Source organism: Pyxicephalus adspersus, chromosome 4, assembly GCF_032062135.1.
Source record: "Pyxicephalus adspersus chromosome 4, UCB_Pads_2.0, whole genome shotgun sequence".
Lineage (NCBI taxonomy): Eukaryota > Metazoa > Chordata > Amphibia > Anura > Pyxicephalidae > Pyxicephalus > Pyxicephalus adspersus.
Window position 1 is genome coordinate 39,502,290 of NC_092861.1, and position 18,898 is coordinate 39,521,187.

At 39.2% G+C, this 18,898-nt stretch overlaps 1 protein-coding gene across 1 annotated transcript in view; it reads left to right on the forward strand.

Annotated features, from left to right (window-relative positions):
• Positions 1-5,572: 5,572 nt before the first annotated feature.
• SLC9A9 (solute carrier family 9 member A9) overlaps positions 5,573-18,898 on the forward strand; it is a gene marked incomplete in the record, with an annotated part of 338,107 nt that continues 324,781 nt past the window's right edge. The window contains 1 exon segment of the mRNA XM_072407908.1: positions 5,573-5,856. Within this exon segment, the coding sequence (XP_072264009.1) occupies positions 5,682-5,856 (175 nt within the window).

Sequence of the window (18,898 nt, forward strand, 5' to 3'; positions counted from 1 at the left end):
TGAACATTTGTCAAATACCCCTGCACCCAACCTAAACTATAGATTTTCTGAACACTTGGGACCCTCTATTTGAAACAGATTAGTTTTTTTATTTTAAATATTCTGATGATATTTGTCCAGATTATTTGTATATATGTATTATATTACCATTAGTAGGGGGTTTGCAAGCCCACTGGTGACAGTGTATAGGGGTCATCTGTATAGGACATCAAAGATCAAATTAGGAGTAAATTGTTTCAAACCCATTTAATCTCATTACCTTGGTGTTTTTATAATGTCAACTAATCAACTACCTAGTATAGGTAGAGCCATGATGTATAATATTTATTCTTGGCAGACAAAGGATTAAAATGGAGAGATCCGTCTACAAGCAGGCATCCAAAGAGAAATATTACCATTTTTAGCCACCTCTTATTGTGTTTCACTTTGCAAAGTCTGACTAGGCTATGATCCCACAACTCTGGTCAATGTGGGAGTCTGAGAACACACCAAATTTATCTGCAGCACACAGGAGAGAAGGGGCTTATTCAGACTGTACTTTTTGCACGTTGTACTGCTGTGGTTCACCACTGTCAACCAGTACCCAACCACTCCAAAGCCTTGGTTATCTACTTACAAATGTCGATGGATAAAATTCCATTTGCCTGTAGTTCGATTAAGTTGCAACATCTAAGGGTGGCCTGCCACTCTAGCCACTTCCTTTTAACCTGTCTATAAATCTGAATTGGAACAACAGTTTATACTGACACTAAGGGACTTTGATACCCTTTTCCACGTATAATAAATGATCCAAGTATACAGTGGCCTTCTATTCACAGACTTCAAACATACATATTCATATGAAATATACATATCTATGTAGATCTTGAGGTTTGACAGCAACTTGCAGAAATACAGTATAAGTACAAATGTTTATTGTTGTATGTAAACGGTAAAACCATGTTATCCGTATTTTATTTCCCCTTGGAATAATGCACTGCACTATTTATATCCATGCGCATGTGGTATAATAAGGCACATTGGGGTGTAGCACACAAGTTAACTGAGGGCTGTGAACCCATATTATAATGTCTGTGGTTTTCATTCATCTTCTTTTATGTGAATTCCTCTTGCTTCTATTAGCTGTAAGTAACACCTGTGCCATAGCTTAGAAGATAGACTTGTAATTCACATACACATTTAGTATGCGGAAGAAGAAATAGGATATCGGGCATGAGGTTTCAACAGATGCTTGATGGTTTAATTAGTTGATGAATACTCTCCTGTTCGGTTGTGGATAAACATTTGCCATATGAAGACAAAAGGAAAGACAACATTATAATGGAGCATGTGCCGAGATAATTTGAATTAAAAAAACAAAAACAATTTACCTTAGTTAAAGTGAACCTGTCACAAATATTGCCAGTCTAATTTGGAAACAATTTGGTTTTCTAGTGCAGTGGAACACTGAAAGAGTATTGATATTTGTACTGTAATGTCGGACAGTATGGATATGAATGATGTAAGAGGCTTTTGGCAAAATAAACAATGGAGGCATTTTAAAAAAAAATGATTAGGTTAGTAAAATTTCTACGTGTATAGAACAACTAATCCGTTGTGTAGTCAGAAAAGTAACTGGAGGTCCTGCAAACCCTATATGATGTTTGCAATGATGAGTAACTTTTAGTGAAATAGAACTTTCATATCTTATGGCTAAGCCACTGTGAATTCTAAGTTTACCCCTCTGCCATCACGAGGCTTCACAATCTTCCTTCTTTTCTTTTACCTCCTTATGCATTTTGGCTATCTTGATGGGTTGTGCTGGGATGACGTAACTTCAGCCTTCTCTTCGGTCTCACACAGTTATTCAGCATACATGAGTCTTAAAGCATAGTAATTGTTCTCCAGTGACTACCAATTAACCATTTCCTGCTTGCCACCCCCTGCTTGGCACAATTGTTCCCCCAAATCCCCACCTGTACATTACTGTTACACTGCCAACTGAGCGTGATAGTTTTTCCCCACCCTTACTCCCACTGGGCACCATTGCTCTCCTCACCCTCTACTGGGCAGCATTGTTTTTCCCCCATTACTCATGGTCACCATTGTTTCTCCCCACCAGGAGTGTAGTGGGCCAGGCCCTCATTTTTTTAGGGAATGAGGTGTTCAGATAACAATGTTTTTTTTTTTTTTTTACGACTACACTCCTGCTTCTTGCACACCATTGAACCACTCCACCCTCTTTGGGCACTTTTGCCCCCCCCCCCCCCCCACTTCCTCATTAATCACAGGCCTTTTTTTCCTGACTGGGGTATTTTTCCACTTACCAGCAATGCAATGGGCTCTATGATACATACATTTTACTGCTGCACATTGTACACTATATTGAACATTGCATTATCTTGACTGCTGCACTGTATGTGCTGTATGGTACAAAACATAGACCTGACCCCTGTATTCTATACGCTCTGTTGTGCATTGCATAGTCCTATGTTTATTTTAAACAGTTGTGTAATTTGTAACTAATGAAGTGGAGGGAAGTCTCAAGGAAAATGTTAGCCCTGTGTGCTGTCTTTTTATTTAGGTATATGTAAGATTCCCTCACAGTAATTATGTAGTGTTTTGTAGATACATAGACTGTTACCTATCTACAATGTAAAATGTATATAATCAGTAATGCACTCTATTTAACCATGATTCCTTAAGTCTTGTCATATAATAAACATATTATAGCAATGACAATATTCCAGCATGGCACACACCATGCAATGCTCTTTTTTCTATCTCTAAATATATCCATTTCTCAAGTCCACGAGTTGGAAGGCTGTGTTACAATGGTCATTTTAGTGATCTTTATCTCTAATATGAAAATCATTTGACTTCAATTTGGTAGTTGAATTACATTTCAGCTCTCACAGTTTGCAGCAATTCAGAAAGAGCCAACCTGATTTTCTGGATTAGGAACATTTAGGATCATCTGACCTTCTACTTCCCAGTCTGTGGTCCCCGGCTTTTGATACAACTCCCAACTGCACTGAATGATAATGTTGTCACACGCATAACATCATAATGCATCTGCATGATATAATTCCAGACACAGCTGGCTTTATGACTTTAACAATTGCAAATAAAAGCGCTTTAAAAGTTGTGAGTGCCTTTGGAATTTGCTTGGTTAGACAAAAGGGAAATCCAAGGTGATGATCCCCAGTGGAGGTTCCTGGTGTTTTAACCAGAATCTGACAAAAATCACTTGAATCACTGGTATCACTTTTTTTTTTTTGCGGAAGGAACAGGTGGTGTCCCTTAAATATGCCCTTGCAATAAAACATACATATTCACAATCTTTTCTGTTATGTACGAGTACATTGGGCTGCATTGGTTCATCAATGTATGATCCCAGCATCTTCGGATGGCAGGAATGGATTAGACAATTTTGGCTTCGCCAATCAAGGTGGCCAAGGACCCAAGCCTGGAAAAGACTGGGTGAAGATGTCAGCGCTGATGTCAAAGTGAGGAGAGGTGAGTGTACTTAAAAAATTGTGAACAGGCAGGTTAGTTTATATTATTGCCCAAGAGACTTTGATTGCCCCTTGCGGGATAACCTTCCTATGCAATTTTTTTTTTTACTTTTGAAGTTTAGTTCCACTTTGAAATTGGTGACCAGACAGGCGCCATCCCTTAAGCATTCTTACATGCCCGATCTCACTCATTTATCAAAATCGCAGCCCTGCGTTGGTTGCTGAGCACATCCCTACTTCCCCTGTGGTTGCCAACAAGTTATGTGGTACACAACTTTACTATAGCTTTACTACAGCCATCTTCCTAAATTCTCCTTTAATAATTGGAAGTGCCACATTTTTGTTTTTTTTAGCATTTTCCTGCACAATCTTGCACGTGTTCACATGGATGACAAATTGCGGACAAGTAAAGTCCGCATCATGGCAGCAAATTGCATGTCATTCCTATATACAATATGCAATAAGGTTATTAAGATTCAGTTATTGAAAGATCCTGTCCTAGCTCCTCCTGTGATGGGTGACAGATTATGAGGAATCTGCTTCTTATACTCATACCATGTTCTATTCCATAATGATCAGCTCTGTGATGTACAGAGGGAGTCACTGTGTTATGAATAGAAGCCTTATTTACAGCTGCATGGTTTGCCAAGCTTGTTTGTATTGTACACTGTTACACTGAAGTTTATGTTGGATGTTCTCCCCGATTTTCTCTATAGATAAAATACAGGCGACAATATGTTGATCATTCTTATAATTTTTCTGTATAGTGGGTCACATGGACAATCCGCGGGTGTCGTTTGTAATTAATTGCAGATGTTTGTGTGTAAATGGCTAAAGAATGCGGAAACAATATTGGCAATACGGGTTTAGTAACAGGTGCCTGAATTCAGCTTCAACGCTTTTTATTTATATGTGAACAATGAACCTACCACATGTTCTAGGACTGTGGTAAGTAACTACAAAAATATTGGCAAAGCATACAATAGGGTGGTTTTATCACAAGCAGGATTGCAGCATCTCAGGATAAAATGTCTTGTTGCACAGAGCAACCAATCAAATTCCAGATGTGATTTCTTTACATCAAGATTTAAAAAAAATAATGTTACAGCAACAAATTATATTCTTCTTTGTGCTCTTCATTCATCAGAGTGTTTCCCTGCACAGCTGCCTTGGAAATAAAATGAAGGTTGTCAACTATAATGTTCTAATTGTAGAACATAATTTGCCAAAGCAATTGTAAGCGATTTACCATTTTTTTTTTTTTTTTTTCAATACAAAATGAGAGTTTGAATTTACCAATTACATACTTTGTATTTATTTTGAATTATTTTGTATTGATTTGGATACAGGAATTTGTATTCAATAATTATATTGGCAACAAGTGGATTTTCTTTTTTTTTTTTTTTTTTAGATTTAGTTTTTACCTTTTTGTCATCCTTTGTTGCTAATGATCTGCAGCTACATCCTGTTCACATGTATGCACAGCATGGCATTACTTAGAGGGACTTTCCTGGTGGGGATTACCATGTACAATGCCTGGGCAATGTGTGAGGGTCACTTATAGTCTATATTAGGAGCATGACTTGGTGACAACACATGACCACAACTAGGAAACAGGGGTGGAGCGTTGTCACTTTATAAAACATAAATTATTTTAGTTAAAGCTGCAGATTTAAAATATTGAAAATGACTTTTATTACATGTAAAAGTTTTTAAGAGATTTTACATTACATATACTTCACTTTTGGCATACTAGATGCATAGCCTCCAGATAAGTAGTAATTACAGGTAATCTTTAGGTGTTTCAGGTTTATTTATAACGCCCAGTCCCAGCAGAATAGCCGTCAGCATGTTCCATTAGTGCAGGGAGAGCCGTGCCAGGTAACCATCACCTTGGTACTCAGTGCCCAACATCTAATGCATGGGTATCAGCAGGACATCTGGACCTTGTAGTCCCACGGCTGCCAGAGCTCAGAGAAGTTCCAGACAAGACAAACAGCTGAGAACTACAACTCCCAGCATGCATCGCGGCGGGGGAGCTTCCCAGTCATTGTGCAAGCGGCCGGTGGCCCCTCCTCGGTGCCGCTATGTCACTCTTGGCTATGACTGATACTTCTTACTATCAGTGCGGACTATCAAAGTGAGCCCGTAGGCTGCTGTGCAGGCTGGCCACCGCTGGCAGGGATGGGGGGTGACAAGGCATCCAGGAATTCCCGGACTCTGGAGTTCTTCCAGCATCAGGGAGCGCTGGAGCTGCTGGTCTTCAACTTTCTGCTCATCCTCACCATCCTCACTATTTGGCTCTTTAAGAACCGACGCTTCAGGTTTCTGCATGAGACAGGAGGGGCCATGGTGTATGGTGAGTGCCTGGCCGCAGCACTGACACCCCGGGCTAACGTGGGCAGAAGGCATTGCAGGGAGGGGGGAAAGATCTGCCCCATCCCTGGTGCTGCCCCAGAACTGGTGGGGGGTATAATAATGATTGCACTGACCACCTATGTTCTTCTATTGGGGGGGTATATAATCAATAAAAGTACTGATCACCTATGTACCTCTATTAATAGGGGGTATATATTCAATAATAGTACTGATCACCTATGTACTTTTATTAAGAAGGGGGGTATATAATCAATAATTGCACTGATCACCTATGTACTTCTATTAAGAAGGGGGGTATATGATCAATGTTTCACTAATTGATCTTCTATGAATAGGGCGGTATATGATCAATGATCACACTTGTCACCTATGTGCTTCGATGGATGTTAGGAGGTAAAGTACTGTAAAGAACACATTGGACATGTGTGTGCTGCTCAGCATTATTGGAGGGTTGGCACATGTACTTGTCAAGCATTCATTTTAGAGGCACAGCCAGTGTCATATGCAAAACAGGTAAAGGAAAGTATCATTGATAGGTGAAAGTTTTGCCATAATTGCCTCCATCTATAGTACACACCTACCTTTTTGTAAGTGATAAAAGGATTCGGTCACGTCCCCCGGAGTCGCTATCCTTGCCACTGATTTTTTTGGGTCCAAGGTGATTCTCCTCGGTCATTGGACAACCGCTGATGATATAACTCCTGTGTGTGCATTGTCCCTGGCACCGCCGTGGCACATATAGAACCAGGCTGTACACCTCATGGTTCACGCAGCTTGCAGTGTAAGCAAAAAATAAAAAGCCACCAGTAAAAGTTTTTTTGGCAGGGAAAAGTTTTTATTTCAAGCAATAGAGATCTTGCATGCCACTTCTGCCTGAAACCTTACATTGGGTTAAGTTATGCTTTTAAATGACAATGTTCTTTTAAAAAAAAAAAGAAGACTCAGTACTTTTATCTGTCCCATGCCTCCGGTCTTTGTTTTGTTGCAGAGGTAGCTGAAAAATCCTGACCATTTCATAATCTAATTGGTTGTTGTGGCAGAGGTAAAACATGCAAGGCCCAAAAATCATCAGCATTCAGCTGTACTGACATCAGTGTTTCTCTTTTTGCTACAGGCCAATCAAAAATCAAACATTACACAGCAACCAATCCGCAAAAAAAAGGCCAATTGGTAAAATCAGTTAATAACTAGCTGCAGGGAGGTGAATGTTTTTAACTATACAATTACCCAGAAGGATTTTTCTGAATACATTTTAAATATTCGTCAAGCCAAAACACACCTCTGCAAAATGTGGTCCCTAGCCCTTAACAATTTTACCCCAGATGAACCTTTAAAATATTTCTCAGGAAACCCCTGTATAATATTGTTATATCTACATTGAATTTTTAAATTGTGATAACTAGTAATATGGCATACATAGCCTTTATGACATCCAGGGAATATCATTTGCAACCTTCCTAGCCTATACACATTTCTAAGGAATAATCTTGAAATCAAATGAATAATAATAGGTAAGGAATTGTAGGTGGGGGTATATCCACCAGTGGGGACTGTTTAAGGAACCCCTAGCAACCCCAGGAGGAACCCTGGTTATGAAAATCTTTGGTGGAGACACTACATGTAAGTTCTACCCACAGCAGCCCAATAGAAAATGAATCTGCAACTACTGGTTCTCTAAAAACTCACACTGTGGTTTGATTGGCCCAGCAGCTGTCAAAGTGCTAACCAGTGGGAGCTGCTCAGGATCCCTTGATCCCACTGAATGAATCTATGAATAGCTTGGAGGTACTTTACACTAAAACCACACTTTCAACTTTAGCGATTCAAGCAGTTGCTTTTTACAAAAAGGAACAGGCAATGTCCCTTCTGCAACACACCTTATCTGGCTGATTGCTGCAGGAGTATGTGGAAAAAACTGAGCTGCCCATGTGCTCCGTCAGCATTCCTGGCTTCCCTTGCATGTGTGGGAGTTATATCACCCCTGCATAACCAAAGATTGTCACTGGGCAGAAGAACAAGGAAAGATGGCAACACCTTGCGAGGAAAGATGGCAACACCTTGCGAGGGAGGGATAGATAAGTACCGCAGGCTTTATTTACCCTTAAATTTCCTTAAATTTAGATTTGCCACACCATTATTACTTTTATAAATAGAATCTTTTTTTTTGTTTAAACAAGTACCTGAAAGGGTTAAACAGAATAAAACAAGGCAGCCCTACAACACATACCTTTTCCCCCATCTTACACTGCTAGACCTCTCTGAACGATCTTTGCTTGTCCTAAAATCTTCAGAACTGGTAGAAGTGTTGGATGTCTGACTCTCTCCACCTGAGATTCCATCTTGGCTTCATATATGTTTAGAAATGATGTAAATGCTTAAAAAACTTTAAAATTAGCATTTCTGTGCTGATTAGCTGGATCGAGTCCTGGGAAAGCTGTGTATTGTTATACTAATCAGCAGTTTCCTCACATTGTTTTGACAGCTCTAAAATGTTTGCTACTTATTTTTTTACATCAGTATTGCTTTACTTTTTAAATAGGAGTTTGTTTACTTTTCTTGTGAATATTGGTCTTGCTTTCGGAATTAGGCTGTGTACTACCTGTGCAATCCCTTCATAGTTTTTATATAGATTTTATATAGATTAAATAAAATAACCATGTTTTTGGAATGTAGGAGGAAACTGGAGTACCCAGAGAAAACCCATGCAAACACGGGGAGAACCTGCAAACTCCATGCAGATAGTGTCCTGGCCAAAATTCCAACCTGGGCCTTAGCACTGCAAATGCCAGGGCACTTACTTCTGAGCCACTGTGCTGCCCATTACCTCAAATGTTTGATTGCAGTTACAAGGGGGTCACACCAAATACTGAGAGCATGATTTACTTACTTTTGACCCTCCCTGATATGTTATAAGAAACATTATTGTTTCATTTGTTTATCTAGGTTTTCTTCATCTACTTTGAGGACTTGATTGAAAATCGGATAACCTTTTACAATCATGTAAAAATAAATAACAAAGGGTTCACAAACTTTCAAGCACCTCTGTATGACTATTTAAATCTGGACTGTTAGAACAAAATTCTAGAATTCCAGAAGTGGTGAAGGCTCTGTGGTGGGCAACCTCATCCTGACTTCATAGTAAATCAATAACACAAAGAATTGAATTCTGACTCCAAGGGCTGGATGTTTTTTCTATGCAACTATTTCATTTACTAATTCTTCACCTTGGGAATCAGAATGTTTGCAAATGGGCCAACATGACTGAAATCTAACAGTCACCCAAAGGTCCATGGATTCTGCTATGTCCTGCATATCTGGTATAGAATGCTGAAAGGTTTGCCTGTGTAATGCAACAATGAGGACTTCATTTAATGTAAGCTTTTCATAGAACAGATTGGTCACAGTTGGTTGTTGATTGCTTTAGGCTAGGTACACACATCAGAGGATTCTCCTTCCATTCTTCCTTGCATCAGGGCTGGTATCGGATCAGAATCTGGCGTGTGTACCGCAATTGTCCGACGCCGTTCATGGATTCGTCCTGGTGGATCCATGAACGACAAAATGATTGTGTTCCCACCAGAGAATGTTTGAGGGAATGTCATATTCAGTTTTATAACTAATGAAAGTAAAAGGGAGAGAGCACAGTGGGGTGCTGCTCTGTGCCCCCCCCCCCGGTCCATATAATATAGGCTACAAGGTGAGCAGTCCTGAATAAGTAATAGAGAGCAGATTGCGATATCTCCTCTTCAGTAATAATGAACCCCTGTGCGTGTGCTACATTTTTACATCAGCACAAAGTGTACAACACTGAATAGTATTTGCAGTGAAGTGTGATCATACATTTTTGTTGTAACGACCATTAATGTGTCAATGTCTATTTCTTCTCCCTCCACCCACTTCATTGACAAGTTTAACTGAATTCTACACAGCAGATTACGCAGGAAGTTGGTAACAGATCTGGTGCTCAGAGATATCTCCACCCCGTAGTTCCTCTGCTCACAGTTATATATAAACAGTCTGGTTCATCTACTAAATCCAACATCAATAGCAACTAATGAAGCAACCATAGGACTATGTCTGTCTATTGTCTGTGACTTTTAGAGGTGCAGCATCTTATCTGGATGTGAACAGTTCATAGCAAGAACTACTATGTGATACATGTACTATTATTATTATTATTATTATTATTATTATTAAGAACATTGACAAAGATTCCTTGTTGGAGAGATGGATAGATTGATTTGCTGTATATTCTGCTTGATCCAACTAGAGGTGCAATGTCAATGTTCTCCCCATCCCCCTTTTAGCTGGGCGCACCACAAAGCACTTTTCAGTAACCAGGTGGGTGGTTACTGAAGAGTTGGGTCACAATACAGGGCTACCAACCACCTACAATTTCTTCCCACTCAGCTTCAAAAAATTTCTGGGTTGAGCACTGAATGTAGTTGGTAATAGCATATTGGATGTCAGAAGGGTAATGACACCCCTCAAAGAGGAAGTAAACTCAAAAGTCCCCCAAAACAAAAGCAATTCACTTACCTTCAAACCCACAGTGCAGTCGATCAGTCCAGAGGTCGCTTCCATGGGTTCCCGCGTCTTCCTGGCATGCATCTTCGGGCCGGTGCTTTGCGCGCCGCCATCTTCACCTCTTGTTCCTGGTTCTTCTTCCTACGTTGCCCAACCCAGGTGCGAGATCAGGTAATGTAGATGGGAGATAAAACTTGCTGATGTCACTGCGCATGTGTGAGATCGGTAATTTTTTTTCCCTTTTGATGAAAGCTCTCCTTCTGTGCTTGCCCAAGATGCTCGGGCATGCACAGGAGCACCCAACAGCCTCCTGGGATGTGTGACCTAGGTATCCCGGGAGGCTCTGTGCTCCCATTTATTCTCGGTGGCCTAGGCGATCAAGATTTAGGGGGCGGTGCTGCACTCGTTTTTATTTATTTATTTATTAAAACAACAACAAACAGAATTTTTACTTAACATAAAAGGGTTGTCTACCCTTTTATGTAAACTGAAAATTCTGAGTTTAGGTACGCTTTAAGCTTCACATACACATCAGATGATTGTCACACCAGACGAGCGGCCTGTTCTTCTCCATGGCCTGGACACAGCAGTCCACTGACATAATTTATCAATCATCCCTGGCAGATTGCTAAACGACCATTTGGGAAGGACACCATGCTTTCCTATTCAGGAGATCACATCAGGGTGCTGCTTAATCGTCCTTCCCCCCTCCCCTCCCTATTTATTAGAACTTTTCTGTGTGTGTAAACAAAGCAGTGGTTACATTGGTCTGGGCCTGTGATGACAATTATTAAAACACAGGAAGTAAAGGTGGAAGTAAGAAATGATTAGTAAACTTGCTTAGTTCCCATTGCTCATAAAAAAAAAAAAAAAAAAAAAAAAAAAATCTAATTAGTTTTTAATGCTGGTCTACTTTTATAATCCCAAGAAGATGGCTTAATAGTAATTCTATTTTGTTTAACTAAGTGTGTCAATGTTGTGCAGTGTTGTCTATGAGGGATCACATGAACACTTTTAAAGTCCAGCAAAGAGCAGCATTTCTTCTTAAACTGGTCTTACTGGTAGCATTGTCTTTGCTTCCTTCATATGGGTCACCATGTACCATCATGTCTCAAATATGGTTGTGTTGCCAAGGTAATCATGGGCAAACCACATCTTTGCCCCATCCATTGCCATATAGTGACTTGGTATTTTACACTCTCACGTGCCATCTTTAGTTACTCCAGTGACACATCAGAAACCAAAATGGATTGTGGGAGCCATAATTTCAGCAGAATACAGGACATGATTTCCTAGTATTCTGCCCATCATTGCCTAGTGATTTGGGTGCAGGAAGCACAGCTCCAAATGCAATTCTATAAATGCTTTATTGGAAATAAACTATACATAAGTGTATCTAAACCCAAGAATAAAAATGTAAAATATTTAATCCTACCAGTTTTTAGAGTTTGTATCTGCAACAGCTTTTTTTTATCCTTTATACTCAGTGGAGAAATGGCATTGTCACCCCAAGGCTTCCCCCCTCATTTGAATTACAAATCCCTGTCCTCATCTCCATTACATGGGGGAGATTCTTTGTAGTTAACAGAGAAAAGCTGGGAAAAGAGATGACACTTTAGTTCAGTGACAGGAAGTTACAAGGGCACTGGATTCCTGGTAGGTTCTGTAGGCATTTATTGTACTGGGAAAATGAAATTAACTAAAAAAAACAAAAATGTCGCTGTATCTAAAGATTGGCACATTGCATTATGTTACATTTGTGATTTTTGATTTGAATATACTTTAACAAAAAGATGATGCTGGCCTTCACCAAAAAGCAATTTTATGAGATTACTGTGTTTTATTGTTGTAGTTATACGATACTTAACACATGTGCACGTAACATGACAATGTTCAACCTAGGCATTTTTTTAAGCCGGATGGGAAGAAATTGTAGGTAGGTGGCAGCCCCTATATTGTGACCCAACTCTTAAGTAACCACCCAACAACAGCCAGGTGGTTACTAAAAACTGCCGGGCGGTGCGCCCAGCTAAAAAGGCCTGGGGAGATCACTGCATGAGAAAAGAAATGTGACATTAAGCCCAGTGAAAAATTTTAGACATTTGCTTATTGTCCAACACAAACCAAGAAAAAGGGTTTACACCTCATATGTGATACTAGGTGGAGTCTTACATATTCTTATCACATGGCCCCATCTAGAGCTATTGTTATCAGGGTGGGACATCAGTGCACATGGGTCTAATAAAGCCCCTTATAGCAACAGTTCTAATCCTTTCCCTCTTTATCTAAAATTAGGGAAACCTTTTTCGGCTTGACATACACTTTATTTCTGCTTCTTTTCTAATGTGCATAAAACTGAACTGAAGAGCAAAGCAGACCTTTAAAAATAACAATAAAAAAAGAAAGAATAAGCATACAATTATGACTGATATATTAATCGTTTTAACTCTTCCTTCCATAGTAGTGTATTACTTGTGTTGCTTTTTTTTGGGATAAATGCACTTACCAGCCTAGCAGCAATGAAAGTAAATGCAGTTACACAGTGGACTTTTATGTTTTTGTTTAAAAACGTGTCAGCATTATACAATATAAATATAGTTTTGGTCTGTGTGTAATTTGTAGTAACTACTTATCTGATTGATTTCTAGCAGAAATGACTTATAAAAGTGAAGTACATATAGAGCTGTATGTGTAACTGCTGAACATTTATAGGGAGGTAAGCTGGGATAAAACTGCTAATAATAAAAACATTTCCATTACAAAACAAAGCTAACATTTACTTTGCCCATAATAGTAAAGTAACATGTTTGCTTTATGGGAGGCAATATAGGCAGATTGGACTCACTTTTATTGCACTCCCTAGTCCCAAAATTCAGCTGAAGTTGGGTAATGTCATATGAGGGTGGAGAGGAACTTGATAAAACCTGTGCAGGGTGGGACTTCTTGAATATGAAAACTTGCAGTGGTAAGGTAGGGATAGTCATCTTGTGGTCCTTGTTTTAAAGCCTGCATGGGCAAGGTAAAAGTTTGTTAAATACCAAACCTACTATAAAACTTGTAATGCAGCGAGGGTGCACACCCGCAGAGAAAATCACCCACTGACTTTTTGTTTTTCTTGAGATGTTAGCTAGTTTTAGTTTTGTGAAACAAGGAAGTACAATGACACTGACCCTTTGAGGTTCTTTTTGTATTTTATCTTCTGTTGATTACATCAGACTTTCTTGTCCTAAAATCATGTTCCTATAGGGAGAAAGCAGTGAGAGTGACCATTCCAAAAGTATCTCACAGTGGACTTCATGGTCCAGTACTTGAGGGGTGGCAGGCAAGATAAGTATGCAGACTGTTCTGTACTGCCATGTGTTTGGATTTAAACATTTTATAATGTCAAAGTGTATATTAAACTTTCTTAGGAACTTAGTAATGGCATTCTCTATATTTCTATTTTCACTTGTCCAATTGTGTTATAATTACCAAAAATATTGTCTCAGTCAGCCGTTGAATGAAGGGGTACCTGTTCACATTTTTCAGCCTTTTATTGCACCCTTGAATCAGCAAAAATTAGGGTAGAAAAAAGCTATCCCAGTTTCCTGGTCACCTGTGGACTTTGGTTTCTCAGAGCTCCCATTTCTTTCTTTGGTCACCAAATGCACTGGCCATATTGAGCAATATAAATTCATCAATATTATTATTAATAATATTAATAATAAAAAACAGGATTTATATTTATAATATATAAATAAGGGTTGCAAATGACAGACAGATGCAGACGGTGACACAGGAGGAGGAGAGGACCCTGCCTCGAAGATCTTACAAAATCATGAAGTTTGAGAGGAGGCAGAAATGCAGCCAAGATGCGATGACCACACTTTGCACCTTTGATTTTGTAAATTTGTGATGAGATGTCTGCTCTAACGTTTGGAAACCATTTAGGGGTACAAGTTCCTAACATACTTTCATTTAATTAAATCCATTTTAACATATCATGATATCATCTCATTTTAAAAGAGTATCCAGCTTTTACATTAGACTAGAGTTATAAGTTAGATGCTGGATTTCATCTAAAATAAAATGTTGGATTTCAGAATGGGTTATATCTCCCCAGATATTAGACCTAATTGCTCTTGTTGAAGATTTTGTGATAGCCCCCAGGGACTCTGTAAAGAGTCTACAAGCTTTTGCATGGCTCTGAATTTATTGATTGTCTGCATCGTGTAAGTGCATCTATTTACCACCTGTCATGTAGATCATTGCAGATTAAAGCTTTATAAAGTATCTCACTTGGCGATTAGAAAATTAGCCTAAAAAGTGCATCATGGGTGTCAATAGTCAAAAATCTGGAGTAAAATTAACAATAAAAAATCTCAACTCAAATCAAAATGTAAAAAAAAAAATTAAAAATGAAGTACTCGGCATTGCACAGCCTGCTGTCAGAAGAATATATCTTTCTTTTGTGTTGTTTCCTGCAGTTCTACTTTTAACTCCAGAAAAAATACAACACTTTAGTACCTAAAGCCCAAATCTTGGCAAAATCTCAAAAAATGTTGCCCCAGGTGGTGTTAAAAACAATTACGAAGTTCTGGTTGCAATACTCATCTCCTCTCCAGCAGAGACGAGGACCCTGCATGTCACTTGACCAGCTGGAAGACATCAGACAATTGTAACTTTTAAGTATTAAAATAGCATAAAATATTATTGCCTTAGGGAACCTCTAGGGTAGGGGGAACCATTGGAGCTCAGCGTAGTAGTAGCAGTGTTACCTGATCATATTATGTTTTATGAAATATTAGGCTGCAATGTTATGTAAGAAAGTTTTGCTTTTATCAATTAAAGAACTGCTGGGGGCTTTATTTTATGTTCCTATAAAACGCTGGGTTTATATGTTTGGTCTACAGCAGGGGTCGGCAAACTCCGGCCTTCAGGCCAGATACGGCTTAGCCGGTAGTTTGTTCCGGCCTAACTGCCGGCCGGCAACCCGCGGCGGAGCCGGAACAAACTACCTGAGCTGGAGCTCCGGAGCTGCATGCGGCTAATGAGCCTCCATGTAGTGTTTCTCTTTCTATTTACCGCGGCCAATGTTAACACTTCAGACGCCGGGGTAAATAGGGAACATTCCCTATCCTCCGCAATGCATACGGGGGGGGGGGGAGGGAATGTTCCCTTCAGGAGGCGTTCCTGGTGGGTGTGGAGCCATTAGGGCCAGACACGAGAGAGAGTACGGCCTGAAATGGCCTGGTGGCCAAAAAAGTTTGCTGTCCTCTGGTCTACAGCAACCTTTTTACCTAAATCAAAGAAAGAAAAAGGTTCAAGTTATTGAACACTTGAAATGTTTGTACTAATAGATCAGAAGCATGATCAGTAGAATATAGAGATTGACATAAAAGGATGGAGATGGTTCATTTCTGGTCCTCCTAAGGTAATGGTTGGTTTAGAATTGACCACTTACTATGGTGGTCAATGTAGATATGACACTTTTTATTGTTGATTAGTGTAGGCAGGAAATCAGAAAACCAGTGCAACCTCTTGGGTGAGAAATGCTGATCTATAGTAACTAATTACCTGGTAACTTACTAGTAACTTATTTCCCAGAGTACTGTGAGTAACTCCTTTACTGCTATGGTATGTATAGGTCATAAAAGGAAAGCTTGCAAGGTGCTTTACAGCCATTTGTAAGTAAATGTTTATATGGACCCAACATTCAGTGTCTGAGATTAATGATAAACTAAGAATAGAAAGTATATTACAAACTGTACCCTAATTACTGAGCAAGAGTATTTTTCTGCATTTAAAATATCAGAATCAGGCGAATAGGTTTTCAGTATACTTTTTCATGTTTTCTGCAGGTTCTGTCTTAATTTCCATAGCATGCAGATTATGATTATCCAGTATTAATATAGTGCTGACATATTACGCAGCGCTTTGCAAAGTCCATAGTCATGTCACTACCTGTCCCTCAAAGGGGCTCACAATCTAATGTCTCTACTATAGTAATATGTCATTACCACAGTCTAAGGTCAAATGTGGGGGAAGTGAATTAACCTAACTGCATGTTTTTGTAATGTGAGAGGAAACCGGAGTACCCAGAGGAAACCTAAGCAAACACAGGGAAAACCTGCAAACTCCATGCAGATAGTGTCCTGGCTGAGATTCAAACCTAGCACTGCAAAGGCCAGAGTGCTAACCACTAAGCCTATATGCTGCCCAGATATTTTGGTAATTATATGTTAGGAAGAACAGGAAGAAATGATAGGGAAGTCATATGTGAAAGCTGGATTCTATTTACCACCATAAATTATTAACCCTAACCACTTTGTGATCTCTAAATCTTTAAGACAATGCCTGTCACCTTTTGAAATTGTCATAGTGAATAAGCAAACAGCTGTGAGAGCACAGTACTAGAAAGCAGCAGGAGAAATATCTTGCAGTACTAAGTGACTATGGCAGGCACGCTGCTCTTTTCTGCACAATTATCAGTTCACAGTGTCATATCTCATTTGTGACTGATTTCAAATGGAACACAGCATGGAGCAGAAGTGCCCCACTCCTCTGGCAGATTGAAAACAAGAGCACATTATTAGCACTTTTATTTTTATACTATGTGTTGATGGAGGAAAGCACAGCTGAAACAAGGTGGACAAAGCGACAGAAAACCCATAAAGAGCTGTCAGCAAGAGGCCAGAGCTGAACATTGTAATCAGTGTAATTACGCTAGATGAATCACTGCTAGTGGCACAAGAACTGTACTGTAGAAACAATGAACTTTTATGTTACAGGGTATAAAGTATATTGACTTGGTGAACCTCAGGCTATTAGGTAGTCCATGTTAGTCTATAGTTGTGGAGAGAGGTGTTTTGTTATTATTAGTACATATGGCTTTATTTAAAAACAGATTTCATAATACAATATTCTAGTAAGCAATGTTAGCCTTAAAGTCACAATAGTCCTGAGTTATTAACATTAAACTACAATGTCAAATTTTGCTTAAGGTATGTAAAAATAAGCCACTTTACATGCCAAGATGGGCAAAACAACAGGCTAACTTTAGTGCCCTGCTTCCTAGCAGGTAGCATTTGCTCCATTATTACTTTTTTTTTTCCATTACTACTGAAGCACAGAAATTTACACCTGGAGGCTGGGTACTTCCAGCTACTGAACAGAGCAGGGAGGGAGTTAAAAGGTAGGTGAGAGTTTGTGCTCCTGGGAAAGGGGGCATTAAAGGGCACCTTCCATAGAATAAGCAGTTCTTCTGCCCCTAATCTGTTCAAGCACATAAGCTGAAAATAAGGCTATATAAATAAAAGTTTCATAAAACATCATTTTTGCTGTGACTTCTGGGAGATGTGTGTGACATTACTTAGCATCACTGCTGAATACTGGGCAGGAACAGGAAATCCTGGGACAATGCAAACCTGCAATGGTTTGGAATGAATATTTACAGGATTTTGAATGTCCCCAAGAGTGAGCGGTGAGAATCAAAGTTATCACCCCTGCCTCTGTAAGACAGAAAATAAGGTATTGAGACTTATGATGTGAAAATGATGTCAGACTCAATTGCGTACAATCACATACAAAGATTCCAACCCAATGGATCCCAACCTCTCTCTATTTACTACAGATTGCGGGAGCTCATGACATGTGGGAATTGGCCCTATATGTATCTGTATATCATGGGTTTTTTTTTTTTATAATAATAGTTTTTTTGTAATTTTATTTTTTATTCAGTAAACAGTCATACATACTGGTATTAAACATTAAAACATACTGTATGTCATATTTGATTACTTCTAATTTTGCTTGAGGGGGCAGGCAGGCATGCAGACTTTCTATTTTTTAAGGCACGTTCATTTTAAATCAAATCCTTTATCTTGCCCTACATTTTCAGGTAGAAAATGGTGGAAATTTCAAACATGAAGCAAACAAACTCATCTGTCTGCCCCCATCTTCTCTCAGCTTCTTTTCTTCGTTCTGATCTTTAGCCGTCCTAATTTGCGGGGCTGGGATGACATAACCCTTGGGCAGGTGTGGCATATGCTAAACTATGCTAACAGGACAAGGTTGATGTACATGCTCCCTCATTCTTAGTTATGATGGGGGGCTAAGAGTTGGCCAAAACTCCTACCAGCATGGTTTTACTATGCTATCTCCCACATATATTGCTTGTTATCCTTCTCTGGCAGTAGCTCTTGCTGACAAAGTGGTGAAAGTACAGGTATTGGAAGCATTGTCAGGACTTTGCTCTCACCATTAATCCAGGACTTCATTCATAGTTATATGGTTAGGCTGAAAAAATACATAAGACCATCAAGTTAAACCATTTAAAAAGTAAAACTATATATTCAGAATTGATCAAAAACCCCTTATAAAGCATGATTCAATTTGCTCCAACATGGGGAAAAAAATTCCTTCCTGATCCTGTGAGACCACCAGATGGTCCCTGGATCATCAGTCTACTTTAAAACTTTAATACCCAGTTATATTCTGTGCTTCTAGGAAAGCAT